Source organism: Schistocerca serialis, chromosome 4 (genome assembly GCF_023864345.2).
Source record: "Schistocerca serialis cubense isolate TAMUIC-IGC-003099 chromosome 4, iqSchSeri2.2, whole genome shotgun sequence".
Lineage (NCBI taxonomy): Eukaryota > Metazoa > Arthropoda > Insecta > Orthoptera > Acrididae > Schistocerca > Schistocerca serialis.
The window spans coordinates 105,743,984-105,769,047 of NC_064641.1; the positions used below are offsets into that span (position 1 = coordinate 105,743,984).

General features: G+C 47.1%; 1 protein-coding gene across 3 annotated transcripts in view; it reads left to right on the forward strand.

The window, feature by feature from the left end:
* LOC126473489 (3-phosphoinositide-dependent protein kinase 1) overlaps window positions 1-25,064 on the forward strand; it is a 408,040-nt gene that overhangs the window by 326,734 nt on the left and 56,242 nt on the right. The window contains exon 1 of one of the 3 annotated variants that reach the window (XM_050100567.1): window positions 23,983-24,228. The exons of the other annotated variants lie outside the window; for them this stretch is intronic. Coding sequence (XP_049956524.1) covers window positions 24,130-24,228 — 99 coding nt within the window. The 5' untranslated portion in view covers window positions 23,983-24,129. Of the gene's footprint in view, window positions 1-23,982; window positions 24,229-25,064 lie in introns of those variants that run through there. 3 annotated transcript variants of the gene reach the window in all.

Consider the following 25,064-nt stretch of genomic DNA (forward strand, 5'->3'; position numbering starts at 1 on the left):
TGCGGACACGGCCGATAGCATCGTCCGCAAACAACAGTACAGCGTCTCCGACATTATCCACTACATCGTCTATACACATTGCAAACAATAAACGTCCCTATACCAGTCTCCTGGGGTATTCCAGAAATCGCTTTTATACACTCCTGGAAATGGAAAAAAGAACACATTGACACCGGTGTGTCAGACCCACCATACTTGCTCCGGACACTGCGAGAGGGCTGTACAAGCAATGATCACACGCACGGCACAGCGGACACACCAGGAACCGCGGTGTTGGCCGTCGAATGGCGCTAGCTGCGCAGCATTTGTGCACCGCCGCCGTCAGTGTCAGCCAGTTTGCCGTGGCATACGGAGCTCCATCGCAGTCTTTAACACTGGTAGCATGCCGCGACAGCGTGGACGTGAACCGTATGTGCAGTTGACGGACTTTGAGCGAGGGCGTATAGTGGGCATGCGGGAGGCTGGGTGGACGTACCGCCGAATTGCTCAACACGTGGGGCGTGAGGTCTCCACAGTACATCGATGTTGTCGCCAGTGGTCGGCGGAAGGTGCACGTGCCCGTCGACCTGGGACCGGACCGCAGCGACGCACGGATGCACGCCAAGACCGTAGGATCCTACGCATTGCCGTAGGGGACCGCACCGCCACTTCCCAGCAAATTAGGGACACTGTTGCTACTGGGGTATCGGCGAGGACCATTCGCAACCATCTCCATGAAGCTGGGCTACGGTCCCGCACACCGTTAGGCCGTCTTCCGCTCACGCCCCGACACCGTGCAGCCCGCCTCCAGTGGTGTCGCGACAGGCGTGAATGGAGGGACGAATGGAGACGTGTCGTCTTCAGCGATGAGAGTCGCTTCTGCCTTGGTGCCAATGATGGTCGTATGCGTGTTTGGCGCCGTGCAGGTGAACGCCACGATCAGGACTGCATACGACCGAGGCACACAGGGCCAACACCCGGCATCATGGTGTGGGGAGCGATCTCCTACACTGGCCGTACACCACTGGTGATCGTCGAGGGGACACTGAATAGTGCACGGTACATCCAAACCGTCATTGAACCCATCGTTCTACCATTCCTAGACCGGCAAGGGAACTTGCTGTTCCAACAGGACAATGCACGTCCGCATGTATCCCGTGCCACCCAACGTGCTCTAGAAGGTGTAAGTCAACTACCCTGGCCAGCAAGATCTCCGGATCTGTCCCCCATTGAGCATGTTTGGGACTGGATGAAGCGTCGTCTCACGCGGTCTGCACGTCCAGCACGAACGCTGGTCCAACTGAGGCGCCAGGTGGAAATGGCATGGCAAGCCGTTCCACAGGACTACATCCAGCATCTCTACGATCGTCTCCATGGGAGAATAGCAGCCTGCATTGCTGCGAAAGGTGGATATACACTATACTAGTGCCGACATTGTGCATGCTCTGTTGCCTGTGTCTATGTGCCTGTGGTTCTGTCAGTGTGATCATGTGATGTATCTGACCCCAGGAATGTGTCAATAAAGTTTCCCCTTCCTGGGACAATGAATTCACGGTGTTCTTATTTCAATTTCCAGGAGTGTATCTGTGTGGTACCGTTAAGAATAACGTGTCGGACAGTAAGTGCTAGAAAGTCGTAAATCCAGCACTTATGTGACCCTACGCGCGGCAAGCTCGTGTTTTGTTCCCTGTCCGACAGTGTGGAACTGCGCCGAATGAATTCCAGACGTCAAAGAACACGGTGTCAGCGTGGACTCCTTTGGATTTCACAGACGCACAGTGAGAGCCGTATTTCGCGAGTCTCTGTTTGCAGATTCTATGTTGATTTTTATTAAGGAGACTTTTGTTCACTAAAGACGTCAAAGTACGTGAACATTTTGCATGTTTCATTATTACGCGTCGCGTTCTAACCACCTAGTAATATAGATTTTATTAAAATAAGACGGCACTGATGATGTCACTAATGTACTGAAACACGCGTGGTCAAGAAAAGTAACGTAAGAATAATTCAGTGGTTGCGTAAACATGCGTACCCTGATCCGTTAACGAGATCTGTGCTGTCCCTAGAAACTCGAGGGATCTGGAAACTTTATAGTGCTCATCCGGGCGGGACTATAAGGCGGAGGAGCATCCTTTGTACCTCGGGAAGCATACATTGACGCCAAATATCCACGCTATCGTGCGCTGTAATCGGCTGTCAGTAAGTAGCAATTGAAGGTGGAGTAGACACGAGAACTGGCGTACGCACCGCTATAGACACACCTCAATGTTCGCCGGCCGGTAGCACGCACTCTGATATGTGTGCTTCTTTCAGCCATCTGCTGACCATCCCTTCTTGTTCTTGTGAACGGGAATAAAGATGACGCGGGCCGCTGTGACCGAGCGGGGTTTGGCGCTTCAGTCCGGAACTGCGCTGCTGCTACAGTCGCAGGTTCGAATCCTGCCTCGGGCATGGATGTGTGTGATGTCCTTAGGTTAGTTAGGTTTAAGTAGTTCTAAGTTCTAGGGGACTGATGACCTCAGATGTTAAGTCCCATAGTGCTTAGAGCAGTTTGAACCAATGAAGATGACTTCTCGAATCACTCTGGCCTTTTCCGGTGACGGTGCACAGTGCTGCGTATCTGCGCCGTCCTAACGCGTCCCTGACGTTGTTGTTGGTGGCAAATTTCGACATTTATTCCCGGCCTTGGATGGTTCTGCTCGCGCAGCGATCACCGGAGTGACTATAAAAACAAGTAGTTTAACCTGCTGATTCGGTTCCTGACGTCACCTGTCACTCGTTGTCTCTACCGTTTCTTGTAGCAAAAACTCGTCGGCCTTGGACCGTACCTGCCTGTGAGGACTGATCTTCGCGCGTTCTCACTCATTGCTGATGACGTTTCGTCGTGATCCGTGTGTACCGCCATTTTATTGGACTCCACTGCTCTGGACGCAGACTACACACTGAGGGCAGGTGAAACACCGTCTCAGACTGTGTCTGATCTGACAGCGCACCCCCGTTGATAAGTAGACAGCTTGCTTACCTGTCTTTGTTGCAACTGGCTATTCGCCTGGACAGATGCACTGCCTACCTCAGTACAAACCTGCAGTAAAGTCAGGTCACTGGTCAGTGTCTCTGGATGCGCGCAGATCCTGGGTTCCGTCATCGATGTTACCGCAGATTTATCGTGCGTGGGACGGCCTGAAACGGGACTCATTTAGGTCCTGGTGCGTTGTAGGTCCTGGTGCGTTGTCAGGCAGCCCGTCCCATTGTTGAGAAAGGAGATGGTTGCACCGGCCTACAGTTGAAACTGCTGTAACGAACGAATCATTGAAGTCTTTACCTCGTAAAAGCCGCCGTCACATAGGACTCGTTGCTCTGCATCATTTCGATAAGGTGTTTAATGTTTCAAAGCGAACCTGGTTGATTGTTGTCGAAGTTATTCATTTTGAGGAATGCAGCAAACTTTTTGGGCAGATGTCGGTCAAATAGTAACATGCGCTTGCAGTTGAATCGTGCACCAGATCCCGGGCTCGGAAAGTGTTGCTAACTCTTCAGTGAAATGAGTGAAATGAGTGGTGGTGTAGATTAGATTTACTGAAAGCTGTGTTGAGAAGCGGTGGAAGCGTCTAACCCACACACGTTTCGCACTTTAGGTAAATTAGCTACCTATTGCAGTAGAATGCCTTTCATTCTTATTACTTGCTTTCCATGGAGGCTTGACTGAAAATTTCCCCTTCTCTCCTGGGTTTTTGCTGCTGAAAGCCACCAGCTAGTGATACCCATGCAAACTGAATAAAGTGGACTCGGCAGCGGTGACAGTCTTAAATGTCGTATCGTTGTCCTGAAAGTGAAAGGCAGGAAAAAGTTAACGTGGCAGCGACGTGCCGTTAACATTTTGCGTTGAAACTGAGCCTGCATCCACGGGTTCGGATGCGAGGCCCAGGTTTTCACTCGTTTGAATAGACGCCACGTTGCAGATGGCCTCGCTTACTGCTACAGTAACACCACTGGCATCCTAACGGCCATATTCCATTGAAAAAAAAGTTTGTTCTACAACAGTCCGCCCAACTCCCAGGTTTGGGAAATGAAAAATGTAAAAGAAAAAAAAAACCAAAAAAAATTGGCCAATTGCGAGTAGGACACGCGGTCTGAGGGTTCTGTACACACTTTATTTACGTATGTAATCTCGACAGTTTTCACCCGTTCTGGATACCGGTACTGGCGAGGTACAGGTCGCGGGAATTCCAAGGCCCTATCAAAAACTGTGCCGCAGTTAAGCACTCTAGCCCTGCCTGACATACAAAAGAAAGCGAATAGGTGACATCAGTTCATATACGTGGCCAGGGTGTTGGACCGTTCCTTCCAATCCACCGATCCGGACATTACACCCCTCTCCAGACATTACGCCCCTTGACATTTTTTTCTGGGGCTATATCAAGGACAGAGCCTTCGTCACACCAGTTGCTGACGTCGACGAACTGAAGGCTAGGATACGAGTTGCTGTGGGTACTGTGACAGAACACATGTTACGAAGCACCTTGTGGGAACTGAAATACCGCGTCAACAATCGAGCTACCAAGGGAGCACACGTTGAAGTTTACTAACGTAAGTTATTCTGTAATAAATTATTATAATCAGGGCAAGACTTTGTGCTCACCCTGTGCTTTTGACGGATGTTGGATGCAGTCGGTGTTCTAACGTCAAGGAGATATTTTTATGTGATACAATTACATACTGTTATGTTACGTTAACTGGGGACCTAGAAACGATGGAGAGGCTCCGTCCCCGCCGCAGTGGTCTGCAACCCCACGACGACTACCGCAGTCCACTTCATCCCTCCGCCGTCCCACACCGAACCCAGGGTTACTGTGCGGTTCTGCCCTCGGTGGGCCCTCCAGGGAACGTCTCACACCAGACGAGTGTAGCCCCTGTGTTTGCGTGGTAGAGTAATGGTGGTGTACGCGTACGTGGAGAAATTGTTTGCGCAGCAGTCGCCGACATAGTGTAGCTGAGGCGGAATACGGGGAACCAGCCCTCACTGGGCGAGCCTTTTTACTGTACTTGTACTGTGAAATCTTGTCACTTGTCAAGTTTCATGATTCTGCGCCAGCGGCAAGTAGGCTATGTTTTGATGAGTGAGTTTCTGAGTATCAAAATACAGTATGTGACGTAAATGGCCGAATCTTTTGATTCCATTGACTTAGGAACTTAAATTTTTTTGTCAAAAGACTATAGACATTAATATGTGACATAAATTTGAACTTGATACATCTACCCATTGCTGAGAAAAAGAGTTCGTAACAGTCGGGCGGAGAGACTGACAGATGGACGAGAAAGCGATCCTGTAAGGGTTCCGTTTTACAGATTAAGGCACAGAGCCCCAGAAATAAAAGAAGGTGCAGCTGTCTTGAGACGAACTCTCGGATGTAGCTCAGTTAGCACTTTACGAACGGCAGAGGTTCACTTCGACGCAGTGAACTGAAGGGGTTGCTGCGTCGTTCAGGTGGAGCTCCTGGCAGAGCTCAACAGGAGAGCACTCTGGAGGACCAGGTCAGCGTCGCGGCAGGCACTCACTGCCTCGGGCGCACAGTACCAAGTCCGACGGCCGGCGTGTCTTTGTGCTGACGAGAGGGCGCGCTGTGTGCACGCGACAGGTCCGACGCTCGTTCCCGCGGTCGAGGCCAGCTCTCCACTCCCGAGAAGTGTCGGCTGGTTCATCACCGGCTGACTGACTGACTGACTGACTGACTGACTGGTGCTGCTGCTACATAACTCGGCAGCTGTTGCTACGTTAACGTAGGTATAGTGTGTCTGTAAACTCAAGAGCGAGCAGCGCTTTTGGTGGGGGAAGTGGCCTTTCCCGGAAGAACGCTGCCACCGGCCTACAGGGGCACCCAAAATTTGTTGCCCATTATCTCTCTAGCAGTGTAGATCGGCGTGCAGTGATATACGTCGTTTCTGTTCGTGGGATCTAAGTTGCTAGTGTCAGTGAGTTAACTTTGTATGCTTACTGATGTACTTCGATATGCGGAAGTGATGGATAATAGTCTAGCACTGCAAGAAAATGTACAGAATACGAAGAAGAGGAGGTATTCGGGGAGTAACGAGCGTTCGATCGTCTCTAACGTTATTACAGCGTGTATTAAAGAGGTGACTCAAAAAGAACTGTTGGCTAATATTACCAGTCCCAATCAAAGGGATGCAATTTATGCAAACGTCAGTCTCACGTAATAGAACGCATAAGTAAGGAATGGAAAAATAAGCCGCATGGTTTACTGGAATCGCCACGAAGGAAAACTAATGATTTTGGGAGGAAACCCATCGTTACAGACAGTTTCAAAATCACGTAAAACCTTTGATGCCTGTGGAACACTAAATCTCTATCTCGGTCACTATTCATCTGATTCTAAGACATATTGCTTAAAACATGAGCGCTATTCTAAACACTGCTGAAATTTCCTTCGAAAGATGTACACCGATTCTGGACTTCTAAGCAAAAAGCTTGACATACGAGGTGCGTTCACATATTAATTTTTACTTTTTGGTAAGAACTTTATTTGTTAATCTACAGCAATGTTATCCTCTTCAAAATATTCCCCATTACATACTATACACTTGTGCCAGTGCTTTTTCCAATTCTCGAAACACTTTAGGAACTGTTTCTTCGGGATAGTTTATAGGTCTCTTAACTGTGCATTTTTAATCTCATCCATGCTTGTAAAACCGCTGTCCTTTAAGACCTGCTTTGAAATGTTTATACCACTTGTCTGCCCTTGGTTTACTCATAAAAGGGTCACCAAAAGCAATATTTACCATTTCTAAAATTTTCATACACTTTATTCCATTCTTGTAATAAAATTTAATATAGATTCTCTAATTTATTTTTATACAAAACAAATAATCGTTGATGCTACCAAAACACAAGTAACCTTTCTGACAGCTGACAACAGAGTAAATACCCAAAATGCATAACATTGAACACATACTTTTGGGGCATGTGTACGAAAACAGTGACAAAAAAGTAGTGCAAATCGGACGAATACAACACACAAAATTATAAATTTCTGCTTACTTTTTAAACAATCTTTGTGTTGCAAGAATTGTTAAGTTTCAATGCTGTCCTTCAAAGAAAACTTCTACCTTTTAATAGAATACAAAATAAGAACAAGCCTTAAATTTTACAGACTGATTGCATTACATGGGGTTCGTTTTACGAATAGCAATAGAGGAACGTACATTCACATGAAAAGACATTTGGTTCTATGTTTGTAGTAGAATCCTGACTTCCGTTCTTATGTTAATATTATTTACTCTATAATGTTGTGTTTCGGAAGAAGCTATCGTTTTTTGTATTCCTTATGGTCTTGATGCATTTGTCTAAAAATAAACGCAGCCGAGACGTATCTGTACACGGCTTCGCTACAGATTTGAAGCGCGCGCCGCGGCAGGGCCGGTACTGTGTTGTGAAACAGCCTGTAGGAGCGCCTCGTGACGTAGCTGGGTCGGTTTACCGACTGACTATAGTGGCAAGTGTTCCAGACCGACGAGCAGTCTGAACAATTGGACGAACCTCGGTTTTGTTCCGTCTCTCCCTGAAACCCGATAATCCCATCCCTCCTAAGCGTTTTCCCGCTTCCTTTGTTCCTTCCTCCACAGATCACGCTACTCCGTAACGTCGCTCCCAGTCGGCGAATACTTCTTCGGTTAAATAAGATGTAGCATTTGGTGGAGTGTGCGAAACTGGCGACGAACGTTGAAGTGGTGTAGGGATGCCAGCGGAAGGCTTTCGGGATGGCCGTTCCGAAATTAAAGCTTGTGGGAGCAGCGTTTGTATCCGCGACCAGCATCGTTCCCGTGCACACTCCTCGTGGGTACACGTGCGCAGGATACGTGTCCGTCCGATGGGGTGGGCAGCAATATGAGCTTGCTTGCTGTTGAGTACGGGATGATGTCAAGCTGCCGTACCGGGGGATTGCACGAAACCGAAAGATCGTACTGCGTTATTGGCCGGGAGATCAAGTGTGGAGTTTGCGGCCTGCTGGTAAAAGTTTTTCCACATCACGCCACTTCGGGAATTTGCGCGTCGCTGGAGATGAAATGAAATGTGGAGGACAACTCGAACACCCGGTTGCCGAGCGAAGAAAATCACCGACCTGGCCGCGAATCGAACCCACAATCCTTCGGTCTTCAGGCAGAGGGATTCGGGATGACTCTACTGGGATTTCAGATTTGCTGCGACGGCTGGCAGCTCGTTTTAATTGTGGACACGTGTAAGGTAGTAGCGGTGGGTAGGAAAGATATTCAAAATGTTCAAATGTGTGTGAATTTCTAAGGGACCAAACTGCTGAGGGGAAAGATATTCCTGTATTTTTCCCAATACAGTGCTAATGACTCCAGAATGAAATTTTCACTCTGCAGCGGAGTGTGCGCTGATATGAAACTTCTTGGCAGGTTAAAACTGTGTGCCGGACCGAGACTCGAACTCGGAACCTTTGCCTTCCGCAGGCAAGTACTCTACCATCTGAGCTACCCAAGCACGACTCACTCAGTTCTTCAAGGTGTGCAGGAGAGTGTCTGTAGAGTTTGGAAATTAGGAGACGAGGTACTGACGGAATTATGGCTGTGAGGACGGGTCTTCAATCGTGCTTGGGTAGCTCAGGCGGTAGAGCACTTGCCTGCGAAAGGCAAAGATCCCGAGTTCGAGTCTCGGTCCGTCACGCAGTTTTAATCTGCCAGGAAGTTTCAGTGTTAATGGTTTTGCTTTTCTCATTTACGTCGACTAAATATGTAGGTATAAGGTTGCGAAACGAACTGAAATGTACCGAGCGCTTAAGATCAGCTGTAGCGAAGGTGAATGGTCTACTGCAGTTCATTGCGTGACTTCTAGGATAGTGAAGTTCGTTTGTAAAGAAGACCGCGTATGGAACCCATGTGTGACCCATTCTCGACTACTGCTAGAGTGTTTGGGATCCCGAGCAGGTCACATTGGAAGACATACAATTCAGAGGCGTCCTACTAGATTTGTTACCGGCCGTTTCAATGAACATATTAGTGTTACGGAAACGCTGCGTTCACTCAACTGGGAATCATTCGACGAAGAAGACTTTCTTTTCGCGCTACGCTGTTGGAGAAGTTTGGGGGATCAATATCTGCAACAGAGTACAGAACGATTCATTTCGCCTAAGGACTGTAATACCAAAAGTAATATACGCTACTGGCCATTAAAATTGCTACACCACGAAGATGACGTGCTACAGACGCGAAATTTAACCGACAGGAAGAAGATGCTGTGATATGCTAATGATTAGCTTTTCAGAGGATTCACACAAGGTTGGCGCCGGTGGCGACACCTACAACGTGTTGGAATGAGGAAAGTTTCCAACCAATTTCTAATACACAAACAGCAGTTGACCGGCGTTGCCTGGTGAAACGTTGTTGTGATGCCTCGTGTAAGGGGAAGAAATGCGTACCACCACGTTTCCGACTTTGATAAAAGTCGGATTGTAGCCTATCGCGATTGCGGTTTACCGTATCGCGACATTGCTGCTCGCGTTGGTCGAGATCCAATGACTGTTAGCAGGATATGGAATCTGTGGGTTCAGGCGGGTAATACGGAACGCCGTGCTGGATCGCAACGGCCTCGTATTCACTAGCAATCGAGATGACAGGCATCTTATCCGCATGGCTGTAACGGATCGTGCAGCCACGTCTCGATCCCTGATCAACAGATAGAACGTGTGCAAGACAACAACCATCTGCACGAACAGTTCGACGTCGTTTGCAGCAGTATGGACTATCAGCTCGGAGACCGTGGCTGCGGTTACCCTTGACGCTGTATCATAGACAGGAGAGCCTGCGATGGTGTACTCAACGACGAACCTGGGTGCACGAATGGTAAAACGTCATTTTTTCGGATGAATCCAGGTTCTGTTTACAGCATCATGATGGTCGCATCCGTGTTTGGCGACATCGCGGTGAACGCACATTGAAATTGTGTATTAGTCATCGCCATACTGGCGTATCACCCGGCGTGATGGTATGGGGTGCCATTGGTTACACGTCTCGGTCACCTCTTGTTCGCATTGACTGCACTTTTGAACAGTGGACGTTAGATTTCAGATATGTTACGACCCGTGGCTCTACCCTTCATTCGATCCCTGCGAAACCCTACATTTCAGCAGGATAATGCACGACCGGATGTTGCAGGTCCTGTACGGGCCTTTCTGGATACAGAAAATGTTCGACTGCTGCCCCGGCCAGCATATTCTTCAGATCTCTCACCAATTGAAAACGTCTGGTCACAATACGCCAGTCACTACTCTTGATGATCTGTGGTATCGTGTTGAAGCTACTTGAGCAGCTGTACCTGTACACGCCATGCAAGGTCTATTTGACTCAATGCCCAGGCGTATCAAGACCTTTATTATGGTCAGAGGTGGTTCTTCTGGGTACTGATTTCTCAGGATCTATGCACCCAAATTGGATGTAAATGTAATCACATTTCAGTTCTAGTGTAATATATTTGTCCAATGAATACCCGTTTATCATCTGCATTTCTTCTTGGTGTAGCAATTTTAATGGCCAGTAGTGTAGATTAGGATTGGAACAGAGGAATACGGGCTGTCAGTGTTCCCTCTCAGTATTGGCGAGAGCAAACTAAAGCAAAGTCGTATGCTATGACTGGCTCGGAGACCCCGATGGGCAGGTTCCGATTCCTGATTGGAAAGGTTTTCCCTATCCTGTGTTCCCTGGTACCTTTCTCGCGCGAAATTTGAAAGTGGTACGAGTGTGTGTGTGTGTGTGTGTGTGTGTGTGTGTGTGTGTTAAATGTAGGTGACTGTAGTAGGTGTCGAGAGTAGTCTCATGTTCGTCTTGGAGACGACGAGAGAAGAGAGGGTGTGAAACTCTGTAGCGACACCCCAGCCTACTCCTCTCGAACAGCACCGAGGAGGCCACCACGCCTGGCTTGACGTCCCCATCCGAAGGACGCGTCGCCGTCGGCAGTGCCGCATGCCCTCACTTCATGACACACGGCGGAGACAGCTCACGGGCGTAAAGGCTGCTGACCAGGAACGTCACGCCACCACCTCTCCTCCCCTTGCCGGCCAGACACTGGCAGGAAAATGTCATCCGCCAGCAGGATTCGAACAGGCGTACCTCCGAGTCAAGCGGCACCGCACCGGCTATGGAGGCCGGTGCGAGTAGAAAAAGAAAGAGAGTGGCTAGCATTGATAAAAGTAGCCTTCGCCGCGCACTGTACAGTGACTTGCGTAGTTAGTGTGTGGACGTGAAACGGAGGATGCGCAGGCCGTAATTCGGCGGAGCCGTCATTTCACAAGGCAGCGCTATAAAGGGAGCGAGCTGTTTTGTTGTGTTGCGTGGTGTGGTGTGCCGAGGTTTCCTGTTGACGAGACGAGAACGGCTGATAGAGGCAGCTGCTGCTGCTGCTGGCAGGATGTGTCTGTGTTTGTGTTGGCGCCGGTCAGCGCAGCTCACCGTGACGGCGCGGCGCGTGATGCGTGACGCAGTGCGTGGGCGGCGGGCACACACGGACGCTCGTCTTATTAGGAGGACGCCTCCCTGTCCCCCCACGTCCACCGGTCTGGCGCCTGCTGCCACCGCTGTCCTACCTTCCCACGCACCGGGATCGGCCGCTGCCTTTACGAGCATCCAGCCAGCCGTGAAACAGCATCTACAGTAACGTCCGTTATCAGCAATGCTGGCATATTTCAACCCGTTATTGTCAATCGTACTTGCAGATACATGTGCTGGGCCGAAGTATTGTGACCACTGAGTGCCACCAGATGGCAACAGGGTCACGTGACGCACCAAACGGAACGGAGACGAATGGCGCACCATTCTAGTGGAGAAACCCGCTGACACGGCGACTTTGACAATGACCGGCTCTCGGAACGGCATTCTCGGATACGAAGAGGCTGGTCGGCTGTTAACGTGCTACTCCCTTTACCGTCTATGGAAAGTGGTTGAAGGGCGGTGAAGCCACGAGTAGGCAGAACGTGCGGGTCGGAGGACTGCCGGCTGTGTAAAGCAGGGGTACGCGACGATCCGACACAGTACAGTGCTGGTGCCGCCACAGCCACTGGTGTTCCAGCGCGTATTGTTGGAAGCTGCGCTCTGCAGTAGACCACCCCTGCGTGTCCCCTTGTTGACCTGTAGACTCTTAATCCAGTGGGCGCGGGATCATCGCGAGCGGACTGTGGACCGGTGGAAACGTGTCGGGTCAGTCACGTTCCTTGTTACATCAGGTGGATGGTCGTGTCCGAATACGCCAACGTCCAGGCGAACGGTGCTCGAAACACTCACCGCGCCAGGGACGCATGCCAGTGGGGACAGTACTGAGCTTTGGGGGACACTCACCTGGGCTCCGTGGGACCCGCGGTTGTAATCGAAATGCACTACGATAGCTCTGCTCTACGACAACTAACACCTGCATCCCTTCGTACTATGTGTCTTACCTGGTGGTGATGGGATCTTCAAGCAGGATAATTGCCCGTGCCCCAAGGCCAGAATCGTGTTACAGAGATTTGAGGAGCATCGTGGTGAATTCACGTTGATGTCTTCGCTACCAAATTTGGCTAATATGAACCCGACGGAAGACGTCTGAGACGCTATCGAGCGCCACACTTCCGCCACAAACTGACGGTCCGTAATTTACGGGAATTGCCTGACCTGTTCGTAGACACCTGATGCCACATATTTCCGGAAACCTGTCGAATACAGTTCGATCCACACCACACAAAGTAACTGCTGTATTCCTCGCTATGATACGGGTGAGTCTTATTCGCAAGTCGTACGTGAAAAAAGTAAAGACAGAATGGAACTCGAGTGATACTCAGAATTCATCGTCGATGCAGCTGTATACAACTTATATTACATTTACAACCACACTCTGCAGGACCGCCGAGAAGTGCGTGGCAGAGGGTACGTTTTACGGTTTTTGAATCGTTGCATACTCCTGTGTTAATGCGGAACCGATTTACGCTGGAAAAAAAAGTTCCAATTTTGGCCACCAGGTCTAAATCTGACGCTGTACTTCATTTCGCCGACGTATCCGGTGCTCTTATTGAACAAATTGTGCAAGACGCGGTTAATAATAAAATCAGCATTATGCGTTTCTCACTTGTTTTGACCTTTTCTGACAGCATCCCGTTCCCCATCCATCACGTATGGAAATGTTTGTATACGTCTTTCTTACATTCACAGCCCCAGATTTGCACCTGGCGGCCACATTTGGAAGTAATTTCTTTCCTGCGTATATCGGCTCTGCATTCACGCATTAGCATATCTACCAACTTCACTGCCATATGATTATTACAACCCACACTGGACCGCTGTGAGTAATCGCACTTTTGTTATAACCACCCGGCATTTGACGACTGCAGTAAAATGTGTGATGTAATACAGTATGAACATATGTTGCCTTGGTCAGGTGCGCATAGTGCTGTATTCCGCTGTGTTTCAATCACTTTATTCACACTCAGCATTAGCACTTCGATGATGGATAAGGAAGCAACATAGACCGCCACGACGAATTGTATTTCGAGTAATATGATTCTGACATTGCCGCTCGTGTTAACACGTATCGTTTCAAGCAGATGTTATGGGTCTCTCATTCGCTGCGTACTTCAGCCAATTGCGCTTTAGATGGTTCAAATGGCTCTGAGCACTATGGGACTTAACTTCTGAGGTCATCAGTGCCCTAGAACTACTGAAACCTAACCAACCTAAGGACATCACACACATCCACGCCAGAGGCAGGATTCGAACCTGCGACCGTAACGGTCGCGCGGTTCCAGACTGTAGCGCCTAGAACCTCTCGGCCACTCCGGCCGGCTGCGCCTTAGAGCCGTAACCATATGCCTCGTCTACAGATGAATGACCATGGCGGCGGTGGCGTCCGGTGGGGGGAACAGACATCTCCGCACTTTAATAGCATTTTTATTCGGCTTCAGTCCTTCGAACTGAGGCGATTTCCTTGTGAAAGATAACCCATCACTACCAGCCACAATACCAGCTGCAGCAGCAACAAGAACAACAACAACGCGTCAGCACGACACAGACTTGAATATACACAAGACGAAAACTACAAAACACCTTCCACAGCTGTAATTAATGCTCACATTTCTCAGTTATAAGACGCAGCACATAACATTCTTACCTCAACGCTGTCTCTCAGAGAGACAACAGATGTGCACGCCACAAGTCCATTTCATCAAATTGAAACAACGCAGTCTACCCTCCGATGATGTTGTGGCCGTCGATACGCATGGAGGGTTTTGTGATACAAAATGATTGAAGCAGTAAAGCGATATTTTTTTTGTATTGACTAGAACATTTTGGAAGCGACTGATACGCCCACCTTGCCTCCAACAGGTCGTTTTTGTGTATGGAAGACGCTCCTATGAACTCATGCGTGGCATTGCAAATTATCTACCGTTGAACGAAGTCATGTCTGTGTCGTGATGTGATGTGCTGCGCTGCATTCGCGTGGTCTTCTTGCTGGCCGCATCCTGTGTCACGGAATGTTGTTCGTTAAAGGGTTTACGAATCGTCGCAACTGTATAGACTGGGTGGACAGACTGCGTCGTCATAGCCTCATTAGTAAGCACCTCGTCACCTGCTGTTGTCCCGTGACTTACTTACTCCTGTGTTACATTAGACTGAAGTGAAATATGTCCGGGAAATTTAGTTTATTTGGATTTTCTTAAAAGTATAGTAGTAGTATGTAGTATGGTATTCTGCAGGTCTTGTCATGGGTTAACGCCTCTTCCACTTTTTTCTGTCCATAGCCAGTCTTGAATATTTGCCTGCTTTGATATTGTCCAGCATTTGATATCTTCGTCTTCCTCTTCCCCTTTTTCCCTCCGCCATTCTTTCCTTCAGTAAACAGTCCCTCCTCAAACAATGTCCAATACAGTTCCTTTTTCTCTTTCTGATGACTTTCAGCATGTTTTTTTCTTCTCCAACTCTTCTTAATACGTCTTCATTCCTTACTCAGTCTTCCCATTTCACTTTTTTCGTTCTTCTCCATATCCACATCTGTAGTGCCTCCAATCTTCTTTCATTTTCCTTCCTCAATGTCCAGGCCTCCGCACCATGTAGTGCAACGCTCCAGATGTAACATTTGGCAAGTCTTTTCCTCAGATTTTTGTTTAGTGGTCCACAAAGTAATTTCTGTTTCCTTTTGAATCCTTCTTTTGCCATTGCAATTCTTTTCCTAATTTCTGTTGAGCAATACATGTCATCCGTTATTACACTTCCCAAGTAACTGAAGTTATTCACTTGCTCTATTTCCTCTCCCCCTGTGTTTATATTGCATTTTCTCCCCTTTCCTCCAATTACCATGCTTTTAGTTTTCTTCTTGTTAATCTTGTTTCCGTATTCTTCTAATTTTGTGTTTAGATGATCCAACATATGTTCCATCTCCGTTGCACTTTCTGCCATCACAACCATGTCGTCTGCAAATCTTATACACTCCACTCTCCGACCCCCTATACGAACCCCTCTCCTTCCATCAAAACTTTCACTAATAATTTCCTCCAGATATATATTTGACAGTGTTGGTGTAGTATAATGTGTTCAGTATACTAAAAATAAATAAAATCTTTTACAAATTCATAGTAACGTTGACTTATCACAAAACTTCATTTTATCGGGAACACCGTCAGTTCTTTTCCATTTTTGCCCCTAAATAGACTCCCATGGGCTGTGTGTCATCGATACTGCAACCAAAAATCCCACCAGTATCGGAACTTAAGGACTACACACTCATATCGGCCGTTTTCGGTCTTTTTTTTTCCTAGTGCAATCCCTGCGCACACTGGGGGTCTTAACTATGTATTACCTCCACAGTTTATCTTCATAGACAGTTAGACATGCGCGTACCACGTGTGCTTGAAACTCTTCCTTGCGGTCCAGAATTTTGTTTCCATGGCACCCTCCCACTACCGCTGCGCTTCCCTACCACTCCCAGCTCGTGCACTCTGATTAAAACACACACACACACACACACACACACACACACACACACACACACAGTGTGACGTTGGCGTCCACCGTGACGTGGAAACTGATATGCCAATGGGGGAAATATGAAATTTGTTTTTCTCACACTTGCCAAGTAGCTATCATATCATAAGAAGGCGTAAATAACCTACAAACTAAGATTAAGACGTTGTGGCGTCTCACTGCAAAACAAGATGCCCATCGAGCAACCGTGCAACCAGCGATCACATGAATGAGTATTTCGCAAACCGCAGAACGGGTTACATTTCGAAATACTTGTCATCCAGCATATCCATACATATTATAAAAATGTGTGTATATTCTTTCCACATCTCCTCTTAAACCACTGCGCGGATTTCAGTCACACGTGGTACCCATATCCCTTTCCGTCAGACAAGAATCGCTGTGAGGGTAAGTACCATTAGATATGACGTCATAAACAGTCAGGTGCGTGAAAAACTGCCGCATCATGCACGACATTTTAATAGACTTGTTCTTTGCTACCGTAAGACACTCTTACAGCCGAGTCATCTTAAAGAGATCCCTGGCACCTGGCAGCGCTTTTGACAGCTTTAAACTGCTCTGTAAGTCTACAGAGCTATGAAGACGCTTATATAATCGCGTCGTAGACACGCGAAGCAGCTGCTCCTAGCGTACGACAACTCCCTGGGTTCATCTCGCAGCGAGTCTAGTGCACATATAAGATTTCGTTTCTAATAGAAAACTGGCAAAATGGGTGCCCAAGCATGCCGGGTTTGTCAGCTAGTACAGGTTTAATCTAGAGCTAACGATAGAGAAAGAAATTGTCTTTCAGCGTGATCATAATTGAGACATGTAGTGTAAGACTGACAATAGAGGGATTGTTTCTTTTGTGTAATATGTATTTCATATCAGTGAGGCTGTTCTATCGAAACCATGAACAAAATGACGTGTCGTAAAGTACCGAATATAAACTCTCTAAAAGCTTTTTTGGCGAGCGTATTAGGTACATTTTAAACGCTGCGGAATAGATTCATTATCTGCCGTTGTTTGTTACTTGCACGAAACTACTTTCCATACGAACAGTAAATTACAATTCACTGATAGAACTGTAGCAAACTACAGTTTCCCACATTAGAATTTGCACACAAGACACTTGCACAGCCCTTTTTTAATAATAGTTTTCAAGTGTTTAGGATCCATATTCGCTAACTTGACAGCGGGAAAGGGCGGGTGCATCGTGGAGCGTATACAAAGGAGAGCTTTCTGCATCTATATCGATACTCTGCAAATCACACATAAGTGCCTGTCAGGGAGTACATCGAACCACCTTCATAAGATTTCTCTATTATTCCAGTATCGAGCAGCGCGCAGAAAAAAGGAACACCTGTATCTTTCCGTGCGAGCTCTGATTTCCCTTATGTTGTTATGGTGATCGTTTCTCCCTCTGTAGGTCGGCATCAACAAAATATTTTCGCATTCGGAGGAGAAAGTTGCTGACTGAACTTTCGTGAGAAGATTCCGCCGCAACGGAAAACGCCTTTGTCTGAATTACGTCCACTCCAAGTCCTGTATTTCTCCTCTATTTATCGACAATGCAAATCTTGGAACTTTCTTGATGTACTCCTGCTATCTACTAAGGATCCCACACCGCGCAGCAGTACTCCAAAACAGGACGGACAAACGTAGTGTAGGCAGTCTCTTTAATAGATCTGTTGCGTCGTCTGACTGTTTTCTGCCAATAAAACGCATTCTTTGGTTATCCTTCCCTACAACATTTTGTATGTGTTATTTCTAATTTAAGTTGTTCGCAATTGTAATTCCTAGGCATTTAGTTGAATTTACGGCCTTGACATTAGACTGATTTATCGTGTAATCGAAGTTTAACATATTCCTTTTAGCACTGATGTAGATGACCTCATACTTTTCGTTACTTAGGGCCAATTGCCAATTTTTGCACCATATAGATATATTTTCTAAATCGTTTAGCAATTTATTTTGATCTTCTGATGAGTTTACTAGACGATAACGACAGCATTATGTGTAAACAACCTAAGGCCGCTGCCCAGCTTGTCTCCTAAATCGTTTGTATAGACAAGGAACAGCAGAGGGCCTGTAACACTGCCTTGGGGAACGCCAGATATCACATCTGTTTTACTCGATGACTTTACATCAGTTACTACGAACTGTTACCTCTCTGACAGGAAATCACGTATCCAGTCACATAATTTTGACGATACTCCATAAACACGCAATTTCACTATAAGCCGCTTGTGTGGTCAAGTGTCGAAAGCCTCATGGAAATCTAGAAATACAGAATCAATTTGAAATTCCTTTTCAGTAGCACTCAACACTTCGTTTCTGTAAAGAGCTAGTTATGTTTCACAAAAACAATGTTTTCTAAATTCTTCTTGACTGTGTGTCAATAGACCCTTCTCTTCGAAGTATACATAATATTCCGACACAAAATTTTTTCCAAAAACCTGCTGCATGTCGATGTTAATGATATGGGCCTGTAATTTAGCGGATTACTCATACTACCGTTCTTGAATATTGGTGTTAACCTGTGCAACTTTCCAGTCTTTGGGTTCGGATCTTTCGTCGAGCGAACGGTTGTGTATGATTATTAAGTATAGAGCTATTGCATCAGCATCCTCTGTAAGGAACGTAATTGGTATACAGTCTGGGCCTGAAAACTTGCATTTATTAAGTGATTCAAGTTGTTTCACTACTCCGAGAATATCTACTTCAAAGTTAATCATGTTGGCATGTGTTCTTGATTCGAATTCTGGAATATTTACTTCGTCTTCTTTGGTGAAGGAATTTCAGAAGGTTACTTTTAGTAACTCTGCCTTGGCAGCATTGTCGTTGATAGTATTTCAATTGCTAACGCGCAGAGAAGGCATTGATTATGTCTTGCCGCTAGCATACTTTACGTAAGACCAGAATCTCTTTGGATTTTCTGCTAGGTTTCGAGACAAAAGTTGCGTTGTGGAAACAATTATAAGCATATAGCATTGATGTCCGCGCTAAATTTCGAGCTTCTGTAAAAGATCGCCAATCTTCGAGATTTTTCGTTAGTTTAAATTTGTCATGTTTGTTTCGTTGTTTCTGCAACAGTGTTCCTCTCCGTTTTGTGTACCAAGGACGATCAGCTCCGTCCTTTGTTAATATATTTGGTATAAACCTCTCAGTTGTCGTCAATACTATTTCTTTGTATTCAAACCACTTCTGGTCTACACTTAACATTGTTAATTTTGAAGCACTGGAGATTCTCTCTCAGGAAGGCGTCAAGTGAATTTTTATCTGTCTTCTTTGAAAAGGTATCATTTTAGTTTGTTTTTGGAGGAGGCTCTGCAAATGGTCGCAAGCTTGTTTGGCTGTAGCGAGAGTGTAACAGTGTGTTGACTATTAAGTGGCAGACACTCGGAGAAAGATGTCCTACATCTAGCGAGAACTGCTTTGGAAAACTCCAACACTCCCTCTTTCAGGACAGAAACCGTGAATATTCTTCAACCCACTACGTAATCTGTGAAGATCCTTCAGACGAAATAGGCGAATAGCACCTGGTGCAGCGACGTACAAGCAGTCACTCCTGCCTCGTTCTCAGTCAAATGGTTCAAATGGCTCTGAGCACTATGGGACTTAACATCTTAGGTCAACAGTCCTCTAGAACTTAGAACTACTTAAACCTAACTAACCTAAGGACATCACACACATCCATTTCCGAGACAGGATTCGAACCTGCGACCGTAGCGGTCACGCGGTTCCGGACTGCAGCGTCTAGAGCAGCACAGCCACCACGGCCGGCCGTTCTCAGTCCGTGACATCAAATCCTCGATGAAGGGACGATGAAAAGTACCCTCTGCCACGTTCTTTAGTGATTCACACAGTACTGATGTAGAACGCGGCCGCTGTGATACTTCGAATGACAGTATGAAATTCTAATAGGGTCGAGAACCGTACCAGCTATTTGGATGCGACGCATAAATCCAACTGCAGTATCTTAGCCTCCATATGCGGTCTGCATCTGTCTTTAAGAAAACAACGTAGTCAGGATCAAATGATTTCCACCTACCACTGGTGTAGTGGTTTGCCTGAACGTCTGTGTAAACGTGCGTTTGTTACGAACAGCGGACGTCCATCGCATAGTGCGATAGTGGGAGAGGGTAAATATACAGGGTGGTCCATTGATAGTGACCGGGCCAAGTATCTCACGAAATAAGCATCAAACGAAAAAACTACAAAGAACGAAACTCGTCTAGCTTGAAGGGGGAAACCAGATGGCGCTATGGTTAGCCCGCTAGATGTCTCCGCCATAGGTCAAACGGATATCAACTGCGTTTTTTAAAAATAGGAACCCCCATTTTTTATTACACATTCATGTAGTACGTAAAGAAATATGAATGTTTCAGTTGGACCATTTCTTTCGATTTGTGATAGATGGCGCTGTAATAGTCACAAACGTATAAGTACGTGGTATCACCAGTGCGGACGGTATTTGCTTCGTGATACATTACGTGTGTTAAAGTGGACCGTTTACCAATAGCGGAAAAGGTCGATATCTTGTTGATGTATGACTATTGTGATCAAAATGCTCAACGGGCGTGTGCTATGTATGCTGCTCGGTATCCTGGACATCAGTCATCCAAGTGTCCGGACCGTTCGCCGGATAGTTACGTTATTTAAGGAAACAGGAAGTGCCGGGCGGAGTGTCCGAGCGGTTGTAGGCGCTACAGTCTGGAACCGCGCGAACGCTACGGCCGCAGGTTCGAATCCTGCCTCGGGCATGGATGTGTGTGATGTCCTTAAGTTATTTTGGCTTAAGTAGTTTCAAGTTTTAGGGGACTGATGACCTCAGCAGTTAAGTCCCATAGTGCTCAGAGCCATTTGAACCTTTTTTTTTTTTTTTTGAAACAGATAGTGTTCAGCCACGTGTGAAACCTCAACCACGACCTGCAACAAATGATGATGCCCAAGTAGGTGTTTTAGCTGCTGTCGTGGCTAATCCGCACATCAGTAGCAGATAGATTGCCCGAGAATCGGGAATCTCCAAAACGTCGGTGTTGAGAGTGCTACATCAACATCAGTTGCACCCGTACCATATTTCTATGCACCAGGAATTGGAATTGCATGGCGACGACTTTGAACGTCTTGTACAGTTCTGCCACTGGGCACAAGAGAAATTACGGGACGATGACCGATTTTTTGCACGCGTTCTATTTAGCGACGAAGCGTCATTCACCAACAGCGGTAACGTAAACCGGCATAACATGCACTATTGGGCAACGGAAAATCCACGATGGCTGCGACAAGTGGAACATCAGCTACCTTCGTGGGCTAATGTATGGTGCGGCATTATGGGTGGAAGAATAAATGGCTCCCATTTTATCGATGGCAATCTAAATGGTGCAATGTATGCTGATTTCCTACGTAATGTTACTGCAAGATGTTTCACGGCATGACAGAATGGCGATGTACTTCCAACATGATGGATGTCCGGCACATAGCTCGCGTGCGTTTTAAAGCGGTATTGAATAGCATATTTCATGACAGGTGGATTGGTCGTCGAAGCACCATACCATGGCCCGCACGTTCACCGGATCTGACGTCCCCGGATTTCTTTCTGTGGCGAAAGTTGAAGGATATTTGCTGTCGTGATCCACCGACAACGCCTGACAACATGCGTCGGCGTCTTGTCAATGCATGTGCGAACATTACGGAAGGCGAACTACTCGCTGTTGAGAGGAATGTCGTTACACGTATTGCCAAATGCATGGAGGCTGACGGACATCTTTTTGAGCATTTATTGCATTAATATGGTATTTACAGGTAATGACGCTGTAACAGCATGCGTTCTCGGTAATGATAAGTTCACAGAGGTACATGTATCACATTGGAATAACCGATAAAAATGTTCAAACGTACCTACGTTCTGTATTTAAAAAACCTGTTACCAACTGTTCGTGTAAAATAGTGAGCCATATGTTTGTGACTATTACAGCGCCATCTGTCACAAAGCGAAAAAAGTGGTCCAACGAAAACATTCATATTTCTTTACGTACTTCACGAATATGTAACAAAAAATGGGGGTTCCTGTTAAAAAAACGCAGTTGATATCCGTTTGACCTATGGCAGCGCCATCTAGCGGGCTAACCATAGCGCCATCTGGTTTCCCCCTTCAAGCTAGACGAGTTTCGTTCTTTGTAGTTCTTTCGTTTGACGCTTATTTCGTGAGATATTTGGCCCGGTCACTGTCAATGGACCACCCTGTATATATCTTTTTTATTTTGCCACGTAAAGAAATCTTTAATTGAAAAAGGTCTTTAGAGGTTAAGTTATACGACGTCAGAGCTGTTACGAGACTGGACGTTAGTTCTGGTTTTACAGCGTTGGAGAGCGCGTACTGGAAAACATAGGTGTACTTCGTACAGGTATCATCCACCTGAGTCGCCCTGCATTGTGTTTGGGATGGCGCACCGGGGTTCGAACCGCGCTGCTCCGTATTCGAATTCAGAGAGACTAAAGTTTTTCTGCTGATGTGTGTGGCACGGACGCACAGCAAACGATTTTTATGAATCCTCTGGCTATAATCTTTGTAGCTTATTCTTCAACGATTATCGTTAGCTAATAAATATTTTGTTTCTTTGGTAGGAACGTCGGCAAGCGAACGTGAACTGAGGAGAATGTAGTCTAAAATATTTTCTTCCATGTAAGAATGGGCTGAAGATAACTCGTTGCTTAAAACTCAGAGAAACCTTACCATTGCAGACATATAAGAAAGAAAACCTACTTGCCACCAAGATTTTTTTCTTCAGAGTGTCACGCAAAGACCTCTAAATAACTAACGTTACCATGCACGACAATCCATTACAATATTTGTAAGTTGAAACAACTAGTACCCAGTCTCATTATATGATTACATGTGGATATCAAACTGTATATTTGAAATTGCAGTAGGAAATAGTTCGGGTAATGGAGTGTGGTAGGACTAATTTTGGTGAAACTGGGGGAATTAGGTTGAGAAATGAAGCTCTGAAAGTAGTGGAGGAGTTTAGCTGTGTCGGCACTGTATGGAAGTGAAATGTGCACGGCAAAGAGTAGGGACATGAAGGGAATAAAGTTGTCGAAACGTCTTGTTTCAGAACATTGATAAAGAGAGGACGTGTAGAGTGAAGAGGTTATCGATTGAATCGAAATGAAGAGATATTGTGATATTACGTGACCTTTTGTTGCAGCAGACATCCTGACGCGACTCGTAGTAGTTACTGAGGTGGTGCATGTGGTGGTAATTGATACGTTGGTGCCGGTAAATGTTACGTGAGAGTCTATGTTCTATGGGAATGAGATCCCTCGTATTGTGCAAAAACATGTGGTGTTGAGAAATGTATTGCCTACGAAGAGTGTCTATAATTACTTCTGCAAACGTAGCTCTGTAGAGCACAAAAATTGTAAGAATTGACGGACTACTGTCATGACGATTCTCTGTTGATATAAATAGTGCGCAAAGACGTCAAGTTTCTACATATGCAACAAACAGGCCGCAAACTGGATGTTATCACACAACTAGAAATTTTCAGACATTACTCAGCCCCATCGCGTGATTAATGAAAAGAGTTTCATCATTTTCCTTGAGTTTCAGAATACAATTTCGCTCTCCCCCGCAACCAAAAACTTCGTGACATCCGAGAGGGAAGTCAGTTAACTGCAGCCCGGAGTGAGCTATTTCCGCACGCCACGTTTGCGGAACGGTTCGGGAAAGTGTTTATATCGGGGCCCGGTGCCGCGATAACGTAACGGGCGCAAGCATCCGCTGCTGCCATTGAGGGCGCGCCCGGGCTAGACTGCGGCCTTCTGTAGGTAGGTCGCGTCGCGTACTCGCGGTACGTACGCTGTGGTCGTAGCGGACCGCGGGGAGGGGGCACGTCCGGACGTCGCGATTGGCCGCGGCAGCGCGCGGTGGGGGGAGCGCGTCACTGGCGGGGAGCTGGCGGCCAGCGCGCGAGCCACGCGCAGTCTCGCGTCGGCAGCAGGCGAGAGCGGACAGCGACTCGTAGGGGTGAGAGGTTCGCGTCTGGCTCGCCACTGCTCCGCTGTGACTGGAGTGGACTGTACGCTACATTATCGTGCACCGCGCTACCTAGCCGTCGGCTGGACACCACCATGAGTCCGGACGGGAGGACGCGCATCAAGCACCAGCCCAGGGGGATAGTGTCGGCCATCACGAGGTTCCTTAAGATCGGCACCATGGCCAAGAGGAAGGTAAGTTGTCCTGAAGTTTGTTACCGTTGTTTCGAGAGCTTTATTTGCTTTCATCGAGTAGTTCAGCGTGCAACAAGAGCTGTACATGGCAAGCTCCGGGACGTATTGACGCGAGACTATGGATCTGTGCACTGAGACTTCATTTCCGTCCTGTGTAGGAAAACAGCATTACTTCAGAATGGGGAACCGTTAAGTTTTTACTTAAAGTTCCACATAAAATCAGGGAATACGAAAGTAAAATCTGTAGATTTTGTTTGCGTGATGTTGGTTAACATCGGAGTCGAGTACCAGTGTTGCCTCACAGTCTCTGTTTATAAAGTTTTATTCATGTTTTCACTTTCCTGTAGAGTGATCATTAATTCGGGTTTTCGTAAGCGGTCTCTACAGAGTTCCGGTAGCCGATCACGCAGAGCGCCTACATGGGCGGCGGCGGTGTTTACCTTGGATTTCGCTTACGCGAGTCGCGTGCGTTTCGCAACGCAGCAGCCGTTGGCGGCTCACTGGTGCGTAGGGTGCGTTGGCTGCGAGGGCGACCGACCGACCTCTGGCGCAGGCGGGTGCGTCAGTGCGTGCGTGGGCCGCCACGCACGACCGCGTGTGCGTGCGCGCGGGCGTTGCTCCCACCGGAAGCAGCCGACGCGTGTCTGGCTGTGCCGTGACCGACTTTGGCCCCTCTGTTGTTATTGCTGGCTGCGCGGCGAGGGCACTGTGTGTTTGTGTCATCGTCAAGGTAACCTGACGCTCCGGGATGCATTTGTACGCTTTAATGCAATAGGCATTTCAACACGTGTCAGCTCGAATACTGTGTGTAGGCGAGTTTAGTGAAAACTTAATGC